At 33.7% G+C, this 14,247-nt stretch overlaps 1 protein-coding gene across 3 annotated transcripts in view; it reads right to left on the reverse strand.

Annotated features, from left to right (window-relative positions):
* Nucleotides 1–9,394, reverse strand: part of LOC145306724 (uncharacterized) — a 99,567-nt gene extending 90,173 nt beyond the window's left edge. For all 3 annotated transcript variants that reach the window (XM_080149004.1, XM_080149003.1, XM_080149002.1), the window contains exon 1: nucleotides 9,376–9,394. In XM_080149004.1, coding sequence (XP_080005130.1) covers nucleotides 9,376–9,393 — 18 coding nt within the window. In that variant the 5' untranslated portion in view covers nucleotide 9,394. The remainder of the gene's footprint in view (nucleotides 1–9,375) is intronic.
* Nucleotides 9,395–14,247: the final 4,853 nt, after the last annotated feature.

Below are 14,247 nucleotides of genomic sequence, written 5' to 3' on the forward strand. Positions count from 1 at the left end.
AAGGATAAGACAAACATAATGAATTAACAAAATTACCGTTTCTGTAGATTGAAATTATTAGTTAATACATTTGTTAGCTTTTAAAGAACTTACCAATCAAAATTTAGTAAAAGTGCCAAAAGTTTTAATCCTACGAATAAATAAACAATTTAAAACTTGTGGTAATTAACAGTCCAATTACCTCTCCCTCTCTTAACTTTGTCAATTCATTATCATGATGTTTATAACGATTATAGAGTTGCTACGCTTTCTAAATCGTACCTTGCTAATACAGGAATCACCATGCAAAGTTTGAAATCGATAGGACAATTCCAACATGCCTAAATTAACAAAAAAGAGCTAACCGTTACGGACGTACGGACTGACCCTAATCATAGAAAAGCTTTGCTTTAAAAAAGTAAAAAAATATATTTTTGGGGGAGATATTCTTCTTGTGGTGAATTTTCTGGGAGGGTGGAGGTAACTTTATATAATAGAATACATAAAAGGAAAAATAAGCAAAATAACAAGGATAACAACATCATAAAAGCGAAGCTCTAAAATCAGAAGGAAGTCTAAACGATATTGTACATAGAAACATTGTTGTCCGAAGAAACATTACTCCAAAAATCAGATTAATAGGATAGTCATATCATAAAAAAAATTTCTAAAAGAACATACTTTCTAGTAATGAATATAGTTTTGCAACGCAAAATTGTACCTAACTGTTATAGAAATCATCATGCAAAGTTTGAAATTGATAGGATAAATCTAACATGTCTGAATTAATAAAAATGTCTAACCTTTATGGACGTATGGACAAAGCAATCCTTATTATAGAAAAGCTTCTCTTTCAAAAAGAATATTATAATGAAAAGATTAAAATAAATAAATATAAAACAAACTAATATAATGAAATTTGTTAGTTAAATAGAATATTGAACAAGGATCACATAATGGACAGACGGACAAAGTAAGTTATTGAGCAGATGTTAAGAGAATATGCAATAACTCAAAGATTATCACGAAACCTAAATCTTTTGAAGCATAACCGACAGACAGACAAAATAATGTGCAGACTAAATGTCATAGGAATATTTACTAAACAAGGAGGATGACAACATCAATAAGTAGCAAAGCTCAAAAATTATTAAACGACATCTAAAATAAATGATCTATAAAGTATGTCATATATGTAGAATATTGACTTAATTAATCCCTAAAAATTTCAACTGTAAATTTATTCATTCCCTAAAAATTTCAGCCGACTATCTTGAATAAGATTAACAAAAAATCATGAAAAATCTAGGAATTGATCTAGCACCCCAATTAATATACAAATCTTAACCCTAACAGATTGGGCCCCAATTCCCACCTTAATAGATCGGGGGGGGAGGGGGGGTGTCATTTTGACCCCCCCCCCTCTATCTCGGCTCCTGTTACAGTTAGAGACATAAAATTTTTTTCTGGTGGTTCATGTGTATTTTTAGAGAAAATTACTTTTTCTAGTCATAGCGGTCAGACTGCTCCTTATCCGCTTTTTAGCGGCCAGCCGCTAAATATTAAAACAGCTGTAGAGCGGCCAATTTTGCAGCTATGATGACCAAATTTTAGGACGAACTTTTATTTTTCATAACTTTTTCTGATCATCGCCGAAAAACGGCAAATAACGGAAACCGCCATTTTCGGCGGTTACGGCGGTAAAACGGCGGTTGGCGGCGCCAATTACTATTTTTATCTGTTTATTGTTGCTCAAGGATTTACCAAAAAAATTTATAGGTCTCTAGCTGTAATAGAAGCCACGATATTCATGATATATGTCTGTAGTAAAAGCCGGACAAAAATCTGTCATAAAGTCGGTCAGGGAGCGGTCAAACGGTCATGGATATCTAAGAATTCACCAAAAAAAATTTAAGTTTCAATATGACCCCCCCCCCCCGATCTGTAAGGGATAATGAAAATTATTGAAAATATGTAAAATGTAAATTTATTTAATCCTTTTAAAAAAACGAGAAAATTATAAAAACGTAAGAACACAGTAATAGTGTCTGACTGATTATGACGTAACAAAAAAAAATTAGCCAATGAGAGGCCGTTATTGACCAATGGTAAAATTTATAGTGGCCTCTCATTGGCTAATTTTTTTTGTTACGTCATTATGAGTCAGACACTATTACTGTGTTCAAAACATTAAAATATAAGGATGGACAAAACAATGTACAGAATATATAGGCATATGTTATAGGAATCTGAACTAAAAATTTCAGCTGTCTATCTTTTATAGGAGCTGAGAAAATCACTTCCCCCAATTCATTAATAACGAAGAGATGGAGGGACGGACATTTGGAATTATAGAGTAGCTTCGCTACTAAAAACATTAAAAATAGCAGAGAAAATCACTTGCTTAACTTAATGATAAGAGCTACCTGTTTATTATGAAAGGACTAAACCTAATTGTAGATAAGTTTAGCTTTTAACAACAACAATATTTTTATCTGAAGCTTAAGATTTTATAAACAACTGAACTGATTGAATTCTCCTTTTAAGAGAAGCACCACATAGGTTCTGGGATGGTTGTAAACTATCTTATTTTTAGATTTAAGCCCCTAGATGTTATAGGCAGTTTTTCTGTCTCCTTATTACTCTAAAAGGGGCGCACCCACAAGTAAATAATAATAAGGATGACACATCCATGAAATCAAAGCTCTGAAACAGTATGACAGACGAACATTAACTCCTATAGAGTGTCAGAACTGAATTTACACAATAAAAATAGTATAGTTTTGACAAAATTATACGTATATTTGTTGCAAAACTTCTTAATTGCTTCGCTTGAAATCTTGTACCTTAATAAAAGCGAAGCTTTTCTATAATTAGGATCTGTCCGTCCGTACGTCCGTCCGTAACGGATAGCTTTTTTCGTTAATTTAGACATGTTAGAATTGTCCTATCGATTTCAAATTTTGCATGGTGATTCCTTTAGTAGTTAGGTACAATTTAGAAAGCGTAGCAACTCTATAATCACTACTAAAATGTCCGTACGTCCATTTTAAACATGTTGATTTTTTTACTTTTTTAAATTGCTTTTTTCGTTAATTTAGGCATGTTAAAATTGTCCTATCGATTTCAAATTTTGCATGGTGATTACTCTAACAGTTTGGTACGAGTTAGAAAGCGTAGCAACTCTATAATCATTACCAGAATGTCCGTACGTCCATTTTAAACATGTTGATTTTTTTTACATTTTTAACAACAAATTTGTATGTGACCTAATTATCCAAATGGTCTGATTTTTGGTATACTGATTCCTAGGACAACAAAGTACAACATTACAAGCGAAGCAACTCTATAATCAAGTCCTAAAAATGTAAGTATGTCCATAATCATTATCCTGTATCAAGCAGTTTTTCAACAAATTTACTTACAATTTTGCTTTGACTCTTATACATTCGCATTCTGATTATTCAGTTCTGACATTATACAAGTTTTAATGTCCGTTTGTCCTACCCTTTCAGAGCTTCGCTTTTATGGATGTTGTCATCCTTGTTGTGATAGAAACCAGTACTCCAAAATCAGATCAATCAGATGATTATTTCAAATAAAAAATTGTTGATAAAAAAAAAGTTAAAATCAACATGTTTAAAATGGACGTACGAACATTCTGGTAAGGATTATAGAGTTGCTACGCTTTCTAAATCGTACCTAATCACTGCAGGAATCATCATGAAAAGTTTGAAATCGATAGTACAATTCTAACTTGCCTAAATTAACGAAAAAAGCTATCCGTTACATACGGACGGATGTTTAAACTGACCCTAATTATAGAATAGCTTCGTTTTTAAAATGATAAAAAAAATAATATATAATAAAATATAAAAAAAAAGAATCCTTTTATTTAGAGTAGGTTTTTTTAGTTTGTAGTAAAAGATCTCGTTTGCCGCTGAACCGATATGATTCTCTGTATGTATGTTTGTCTGTCTGTCTGTCTATACCGAGGAATCTTGCTAACGACTGAATTAATATGGTTCTTTTTTACAGTGAAGCTTTCTATAGGTCCTGAGATGGTTTAAGCTATTTCATTTTTATTCCTTATATTAAAGTGACAGGATCTTTGTCTGTATGTATGTCTGTCTGTACCTAAGAATCTTGCTGACTACTGAACCGATATGGTTCTCCTTTACAGGGTAGCTTCTCATAGTTCCTAGAAAGGTTTACAACTATTTTATTTCTATTCCTTTTATTAAACTAACATGATCTTTGTCTGTATGTATGTCTGTTTGTATTTAAGGATCTCGCTAACCGCCTAACTGATATGGTTCTCCTTTACAGGGTAGCTTCTCATAGGCCCTGGGAAGGTTTATAACTATTTTATTTTTATTCCTCATAATAAAGTAAAATTATCTTTGTCTGTATGTGTGTCTGTTTGTAATGAAGGATCTCGCTAACCTCTGAACCGATATGGTTCTTCTTTTACAGGGTAGCTTCTCATAAGTGCTTGGCAAGTTTATAATTATTTTATTTTTATTCCTCATAATAAAGTAAAATTATCTTTGTCTGTAAGTATGTTTGTTTGCTTTGAAGGATCTCGCTAACCGCTGAACCGATATGGTTCTTCTTTACAGGGTAGCTTCTCATAGGTCCAGGGCAGGTTTTTTTTTATTTTTATTCCTTATAATAAAGTAATATGATCTTTGTCTTTATGTATGTCTGTTTGTATTGAAGGATCTCGCTTACAACTGAACCGATAAGTTTCTCCTTTACATTGAAGCTTCCCATAGGTCCTGGGAAGGTTTATAATTATTTTGGGGCAGGATACCACCCACCCCCCTCCCACCTGTATGTATGTCTGTCTGTGTGTACCTACGAATCTTGCTAACCGCTGAACCGATATGGTTCTTCTTTACAGGGTAGCTTCTCATAAGTCCTGGGCAGATTTATAACTATTTTATTTATATTTCTTATATTAAACCAACATGATCTTTGTTTGTATGTATGTCTGTTTGTATTGAAAGATCTCACTAACCGCTGAACCGATATGGTTCTCCTTTACAGGGTAGCTTCTTATATGCCCTAGGAAGGTTTATAAATATTTTATTTTTATTCCTCATATAAAAGTAAAATTATCTTTGTCTGTATGTACGTCTGTTTGTAAAGCTTATTCATGACTAAAACAAAGATGATAACATATCTAAGAAGCGAAGCTTTTGGATTAAAAACCAAGAACAGCCATGCAAATAAAGATACTTAAATTTATAGAAATCTTAACAAAATTTTAGCAGTCTTTTTATTAATTATAATTAGGGTCGGTCTGTCCGTCACAGATAGTAAGCTTTTTCCGTGCAATGGTTAGCTCTTTTAATTAATGTAAAAAGGTTAAAACTGTGTTATCAAATTAAGACTTTGCATGATGATCCACAGTGGGATCTTTTGAAAAAAATCGGGACATCCAAAAAATCTAAAATCGACTTTTATCTATCCTAGGACCTAATAATGGCTGTAAGTAGACAGCTAGAAAAGAAATTTTTAAAAAATATTAATTTTTGGCGGGTTTATGCCATTTTTTAAAAAAGTAGTGAAAAATTTCTTTTCAGTTTTGATGATTTTCCAGATTTTTTTACACAATTTTTTCAAGGCAACAAAAAATACATTTATGTTCATCTTATGAAAAAAAAATTTATTGAGGTACTTTTCAGATACCTGTACCAATGTCTAATTAAAGAAAAAATTTGAAAAAATATTTTTTTGGTGGTGTAAAATATTAAGATTTTTAACCCCAAAAAATCAGTTTTCTCCATTTTACCCAAAAACGGACAGGAGGCCCCGGGTTTTGCAATAATAATATTAATATACAACATGTATTGTGTATAAAACAGTTTTCACAACCTGGGGCCTCTTGTCCGTTTTTGAGTAATTGAGCATTTTACATTGCATGGTTTGAACAATTTCGTTCTTGTTAATTTCAAATTTTCCCCCGTTAGAGGGGGAAGGAGTCATTTTAGAGCCCAAAGTCATCTCTGCAATATTTTCAAACTTATTAAGGCGGATCTTTCTTGACTTATGCATCATTTGCCTCTGGCGAACCGTTTCGCCGTTATTTGCCGCCGTTGGCGTGATTTTTAACGATTTTTGCCGTTCTCGCGGTTTTAATGGACATTTAAGGGATAAAGGAGTCGTTAAATAAAGATGACCTAAAAATACTTTTATTTTAGCAATTAAATTTGCTAAATTTCATGTGTTCTAAAAAAATTTGTAGTTCTAACTGGTTTTGGTCCAGCAGAAATTCAAATTTGGAGATTAATTATAATATTGCAAAAACACTATATACGCATCAGAGAGAGAGAGAGAAATATACGTTTGAGAGAGAATATAATTTAAGTAATTATGCTTATATTCTTATACAAACTTTAAATGAAGATAGCTAGACCTAGAATAAAGGTATTAACACAAAATCAAAAGTGTTTTGAAAATTATGTTATTGTTATTTGAAAACATGCCTTATAAGTGTCCTATTTTACTTATACTGGACCTACCTAAAAATGCCGGGACTCGAAATGGGTGCACCTGACGCTATATTCTTGTTCACAAACATTGTTTGCATTGAAGAAATATTTACATAGACGTTGATTATGTTAAAATATTCCTATCCTAACTAAAGTTATGAAGTTTTATAGATTTTTTAAAAATAGGGTGGCTTTGCTCCTCCAAAACAGCAAGACGTACTTACCAAATGCACATTAGAAGTTAACAGAGGCAAAATTTAAGTTATTTCCGAGTTAAAGCAAAAGAAATTACATCATTTCTTCAAATACAAGCTTATTTATTGAAGTTTACTTTTGTCTACTCTAAATGTCCCGTTTTTTGGCAAAAGATCCCACTGTTGATGATTTAAATAACAATTAGGTACGATTTAGAAATCGTAGCAACTTTATAATCGTTATCAGAAAGTCCGTACGTCAATTTAAAACAAATTTATGTATGTTATGATTATCTTATTCATATGATTTTTTGAAAACTATTGGAACACAAAGTATAAGGTTATCAGCATCTCTATAATCAAGTTCTAAAAAGTATGTTCTTAAACAATATCCTGTTTTTAAGAAGTTTTGAAAAAAATTTCTTTCAATTAAGTTTAGACTTATGCATTAATATTTTACTCATTCATTTCCAACAATCTACAAGTTTTAATGTTAGTTTGTCTCACCATTTCATGTAGGGGCCATCAAGTTGCAATGTTATATAAATTTGAAGAAGGGGCGATGTAGGAGCGATGAAGGAGCGATGGAGGGGCGATGGAGGGGCGATGGAGTGGCGAAGTAGGGGCCATCAAAGTACAATGTAATATAAATTTGGAGAAGGAGCGATGGAGGGGCGATGTAGTAACGATGAAGGGGCGATGAAGGGGCAATGTAGGAGCGATGTAAGGGCCATCAAGTTGCAATGTAATATAAATTTGGAGAAGGAGCAATGAAGGGGCAATGGAGGAGCGATGTAGGGGCCATCAAAGTACAATGTAATATAAATTTGGAGAAGAAGTGATGAAGGAGCGATGAAGGAGCGATGAAGGGGCGATGTAGGAGCAATGTAGGGGCCATCAAAGTACAATGTAATATAAATTTGGAGAAGGAGCGATGAAGGGGCGATGGAGGAGCGATGGAGGGGCGATGTAGGGGCCATTAAAGTACAATGTAATATAAATTTGGAGAAGGAGCGATGAAGGGGTGATGTAGGAGCGATGGAGGGGCGATACAGGGGCCATCAAAGTGTACATGTAATATAAATTTGGAGAAGGAGCGATGAAGGGGCGATGTAGGAGCGATGTAGGGGCCATCAAAGTACAATGTAATATAAATTTGGAGAAGGAGCGATGAAGGAGCGATGAAGGGGCGATGTAGGAGCAATGTAGGGGCAATCAAAGTACAATGTAATATAAATTTGGAGAAGGAGTGATGAAGAGGCGATGGAGGGGCGATGGAGGGGCGATGTAGGGGCCATCAAAGTACAATGTAATATAAATTTGGAGAAGGAGCAATGAAGGGGCGATGTAGGAGTGATGTAGGGGCCATCAAAGTACAATGTAATATAAATTTGGAGAAGGAGCGATAAAGGGGCGATGGAGGAGCGATGTAGGGGCCATCAAGTGGGTTGTTATATAAATTAAGGTAAGAGACTACGGAGGGGCGATGGAGAGGCTATGAAGGAGCCATCATGGGGCTATAGCATAGCCTCTTATCATAAGAGGCGATATGAACGCCCCTTTAAAGGAGCTATTAAGAGGCCATGAAGGAGCTATAGCATAGCCTCTTATCATAAGGGGCGATATGAACGCTCCTTAAAAGGGGCTTTCACATCGCTCCATATGATGAGAGGCTATGCTATAGCTCCTTGAAGGAGCTATAGAAAATCATCGCCCCTTATGGAGGGATGTCGTGAAAAGGACTATGAATAGCAGATAAGAAAATTAGGCTTCCAATATTAATGTTTTTAAAAAGGGGGGGGTTAAAATTTTCTAGGGGCGATTTCTCTTCTGAGGAAAGTTGTACCATCCCCAAAATAGTTATAAACCTTCTATATATAGATAGATAGATAGATAGATAGATTTAAAGGATTAGTTTATTTAGTTATCCATATATAGATAGATATGTAGACAGATTTATATATATAGATAGATAGATAGATTTTTAAATATTATGTTTAAAAAATCTTCTAAAATATTAGTAAAAATCCTTTAAATTGAATTTATTTTCAACTTTAGTTTTACATTGACATCTGAAGAGTGCAAACATGCACGAAACAATTTGTAATGTCTGAATAAATATGTAAAATTCATATTTTGTTTGTGAGTTAACCTCTTATAGATAGATAGATAGATAGATAGATAGATAGATAGATAGATAGATAGATAGATATATAGATAGATAGATAGATAGATAGATAGATAGATAGATAGCTATGTAGATAGATAGAGAGATTTGAAGGGTTAGTTTATTCAGTTATCTATATATAAAAAGATAGATCGATAGATAAATAGATAGATAAATAGATAGATAGATAGATAGATAGATAGATAGATAGATAGATAGATAGATAGCTATGTAGATAGATAGAGAGATTTGAAGGGTTAGTTTATTCAGTTATCTATATATAAATAGATAGATAGATAGATAGATAGATAGATAGATAGATAGATAGATGGATAGATAGATAGATAGATAGATAGATAGATAGATAGATAGATAGATAGATAGATAGATAGATAGATAGATAGATAGATAGATAGATAGATAGATAGATAGATAGATAGATAGTAATGTAGATAGATAGAGAGATTTGAATGGTTAGTTTATTCAGTTATCTATATATAAATATATAGATAGATAGATAGATAGATGTACTCACAAAACTAAATGTTATCATGATCACGTATGAGAAAGAACTGAACTACTAGTGGTGGTGGTGCTGCTAGTCACCTTCAGATTTCTCTTTTTTTTTTAGGCCAACAAGTTTTCTTTTTAAATTGTAATTCACAAGTCAACTTTTCAGTGTATGTGTGTGTGTAGTGATCTATAGGGATAAAACAATGGCCGATAAATTGATGTACATCCCCAATGATGATACACAAGATTACCCTCTCTGTAGATTAAGATTAGTGGTGTAAATGTTTGAACACTCAACTTAATGAATCAACCAATCAAAGTACCCAAAGTTATTAAGCCAACGAATAAGAAAACATTATTACAGTGTACTGTCCCCTCCCTTCCTGCACATACCAACACACACAAACACCAGAACTAAAACGTCCCCACAAACAAAGAGAGAGGGGACAATGGACGGGCTTTATTATAGCGTTTTCTTATTTTGGGCGTTGCTACAAAAGATCAACTCTACAAAAGACCAACACTACAAAAGACCAACAAGTTGGTTCTACAAAAGACCAACACCTACAAAAGAACAACACTACAAAAGACCAACACCTACAAAAGATCAACACTTACAAAATGCTAGAAGGTCATGACCGCAGAGCTCGGCCCCCTGGCCTGCCTAGCCGCGGGCGCTCGGCCCCATTGCATATAACCTAACCTAACCTAACCTATATTTTAGAATGTTAATGTCCATGAACTTATTTATAGTTTAGAATTTCGTGGATTTTACAAAAAGTGGTTGGTAGATTTTTTCAAATTTTAAATATTTTTTTACAAGATTTAGATAAGGTTAGGTTAGGTTATAGGCAAGGGGGCCGAGCGCCCATGGCTAGGCAGGCTTGATTATGTATTACTTTATTAATAAATTGATGTTTATATAACAATATATATTTGTTGGTCTTTTGTAGTGTTGGTCTTTTGTAGAGTTGGTCTTTTGTAGGTGTTGGTCATATGCGCGCACACACACCACACATACACACTCACACACCAGACACACTCACACATACACACACACATACACACTCACACACCAGACACACTCACACACCAGACACACTCACACATACACACTCACACACCAGACACACTCACACACCAGACACACTCACACACCAGACACACTCACACACCAGACACACTCACACACCAGACACACTCACACACCAGACACACTCACACACCAGACACACTTACACACCAGACACACTCACACACCAGACACACTCACACACCAGACACAATCACACACCAGACACACTCACACACCAGACACACTCACACACCACACATACACACTCACACACCAGACACCAGGTGTTGGTCATATGCGCGCACACACTCACACACCAGACACACTCACACACCAGACACACTCACACACCAGACACACCCACACACACCAGACACACTCACACACCAGACACACACTCACACACCAGACACACTCACACACCAGACACACACACACACAAACACACACACACACATATACACACTTACACACCAGACAAACTCACACACCAGACACACACTCACACACCAGACACACTCACACACCAGACACACACACACCATACACACTCACACACACACACAAACTCACACACCAGACACACTCACACACCAGACACACACACACACATACACACACACACACACACAAACTCATCACAGAATTAGTTATAAACCTTTCTATGACTTATGAGAAGCTGTATTGTAAAGAAGAATCATATTAATTAAGCAGTTCAATATCCTTCAGTAAAAACAAACAGAAAAACAGACAGACTGACATCCTGTTACTTTATTATAAGAATTTAAAAATGTCACTTGAAAATTTATCATTTTTTATCTTAAATTGATATTTGATATTTTCTTAATCTTAAAAGTATTTAAGCAGGATTTTTGATAAAATCGGGAAATTCCCTTTCTTCAGAGCTCCATATTAGCTACGTGACAAGAGCTGGATCTTTAAATCATTTAAATGGTGCGCCAAATCAGGATGAGCCAACTTTCCACCAATGAGAGCACAGTATTTAACGAAATGCCGTGCTGTGATTGGCCGAAATTCGGCGCACCCCGATTTGGCGCACCATTGAAATGATATATAAAGATCCAGCTAAGGATGACAACATCCATAAAAGCGGAGCTCTGAAACAGTAGAGATGCTTCGCTAATAACATTGTACATGTACATTGTTGTTTTAGAAATAAGTATTTCAAAAATCAGATCAATCGGATAATTATATCATATAAAAAACTTGTTTTTTTTTATATAAAAAATTGTCACATTTAAAATGGAAATACGGACATCCTGGCAATGATTATCTAAAATCATACCTAACTACTACAGGAATCACCATGAAAAGTTTGAAATCGATAGGACGATTCTAACAAGCCTAAATTAACGAAAAATGCTATCCATTCCGAACAGACGGACCAACCCTAATTATTGAAAAGCTTCGCTTTTAAAAATAACACAAACATTCATTTTACAAGGACAATAAAGTCTTTTCCCCAGAGAAATAAGAACTAAAAAAATCTAAAACAAAAGAGAAACTTTTTTTACAAGAGTTGGGGGGAGGTGAAACTTTATACCCGCAAAAAGCCTAAAACCTTCCTTGGACTTTTACAAACATTTACAAGATTTTAATGGACAAACACAACAAAATTGCCACTAAATGAAATAGGTTGGTACTCATTCACATGAATGATTAATTTCCCGGTTTTTTGTGGGGTAGTACTCAGAGAGCTCAATGGGCTGTTTATTACACTAGTCCCCAAAGTTCTATAATAACTTTTTTTTTTAACATCCGTCCGTATGTCCGTCCGTAGAACACAGTAATAGTGTCTGACTGATTATGACGTAACAAAAAAAAATTAGCCAATGAGAGGCCGTTATTGACCAATGGTAAATTTTATAGTGGCCTCTTATTGGCTAATTTTTTTTGTTACTTCATAAACAGTCAGACACTATTACTGTGTTCCCGTCCGTACGTAATAGATAGCTTTTTTTTGTTAATTTAGGCTTGTTAAAATTGTCTTATCGATTTCAAAGTTTGCATGGTGATTCCTGCAGTAGTAAGGTATGATATAGGAAGCAAGGAAACTCTATAATTGTTACCAGAATGTCTGTATGTCCATTTTAAACATGTTGATTTTTAACTTTTTTAACAGCAAATTTTTATGTAAAAAAATTATTAGATTTATATAATATTTTGGAATACTGATTCCTAGGACAACAAAATACAACGTTATAAGCTGAGCAGCTCTTAAATCAAGTCCTAAAAATGTAAGTATGTCCTAAAATATTATCCTGAGCTGGATCTTTAAATCATTTTAGTGGTGAGCAAGATCGGGGTGCGCCGAATTTCCGCCAATCACAGGGCGGCATTTCATAAAATTGTGTGCTCTCATTGGTGGAAAGTTGGCTCACCCCGATCTGGCTCACCACTAAAATGATTTAAAGATTTAGCTCTGTATTAAGCAGTTTTTCAACAAATTCACTTAGATTTTAGCTACGACTTTATTTATTGATATTATTCAGTTCTGACACTCTATAAGTATTAATGTTTATTTGTCCTACCATTTCAGAGCTTCGCTTTTATGGATGTTGTCATTCTTGTTTTACCTAAACATTAAATTTGATGAAGATATTTCAAGTATTAAACATGTAAAAAAAATAAAAAGTGAAAAATCCGTGAACTTTAAAGATTAAAGTTTTTATTTGCATCTGAAAACTGAAAATGTCATAAGCATTAACTAAGGTAAAATATTTAATAAACAAGGATGACAACATCCACAAATGCAAAATCTCAACAAATTGTTGGGCAAACGAACTGCAAACAAATGTAAAGGGACAGCCAGGGAGGGAGGAGACATTGGACTGTAAATTATACTGGTCCCAAATAATTTTAACACTTTTGTTGGATTAAAAACTTTAAAGATTTGATTTGTTTGTACAAACTAGCATTGTATAAACTTTTCAACCATTAATTTAAACCTACTGAATTAATAATTTTGTTAATTTGCCATCATAGTAATCTTATTTTATCGTCAATTTTCTTATAAGATCTAAATGGACAGATCTTACAATTAAAACCAACAAAACAGGGATGTAAAGGGATAAGACAATGGCTGATAAATTAACCTATTAGTGACGAACCGGGTATTAAAACCGGTTTCCTGCTTCATAATTGCATCATTCTCAGTATGATAAGATTTGTAAAGGATAGTAACTCTATAATCATTACCAGAAAGTCCAATGAAACCATGCAGATTTTTAAACCTTTTTGACAACTTTTTTTGTATGATATCTTTATCCTATTCATCCTTTAACAACAAGGTATAATATTTAAAGCAAGGCATCTCCATAATCAAGTCCTAAAAATGTCGCTAAACAGTACATGAATCTGTATTTAATATTTTTTATCTCATTTAATACAATTTTTTAGGCATAAAAATTGATATTCTGCTAGCTTATTAAGTTCTGACCCTCTAGAAAAGTTTATGTCCATGTGAAATAACCTCTGTCTTTAAAGCTTTGCTTTTATGGATATTGTCATCCTAGTTATAATAGGATAGAAATTACAATTCAACATTAGAGTACCAGCACTAAATATAACAATCCAATATCTAACAAATCATATTAAGAGTCAAGGATTGATTATATCCATAAAACCTTTTAGAACATATAAAGCATTTTTTTAAGACTCAAGATTTAGGGTAAAATAGGTCTATCATACTTGTAACTGAAAGACAAAGTAAATTAAAAGTAGCCTAGGTAATAAACAAAATTAAAATGATAAGTAAAGAAAACTTTATAATCTAAATATTGTTATTTAGAAAATGAT

The sequence above is a fragment of the Acartia tonsa genome, chromosome 15 (assembly GCF_053477335.1).
Source record: "Acartia tonsa isolate MP-2025a chromosome 15, ASM5347733v1, whole genome shotgun sequence".
NCBI classification, from domain to species: domain Eukaryota; kingdom Metazoa; phylum Arthropoda; class Copepoda; order Calanoida; family Acartiidae; genus Acartia; species Acartia tonsa.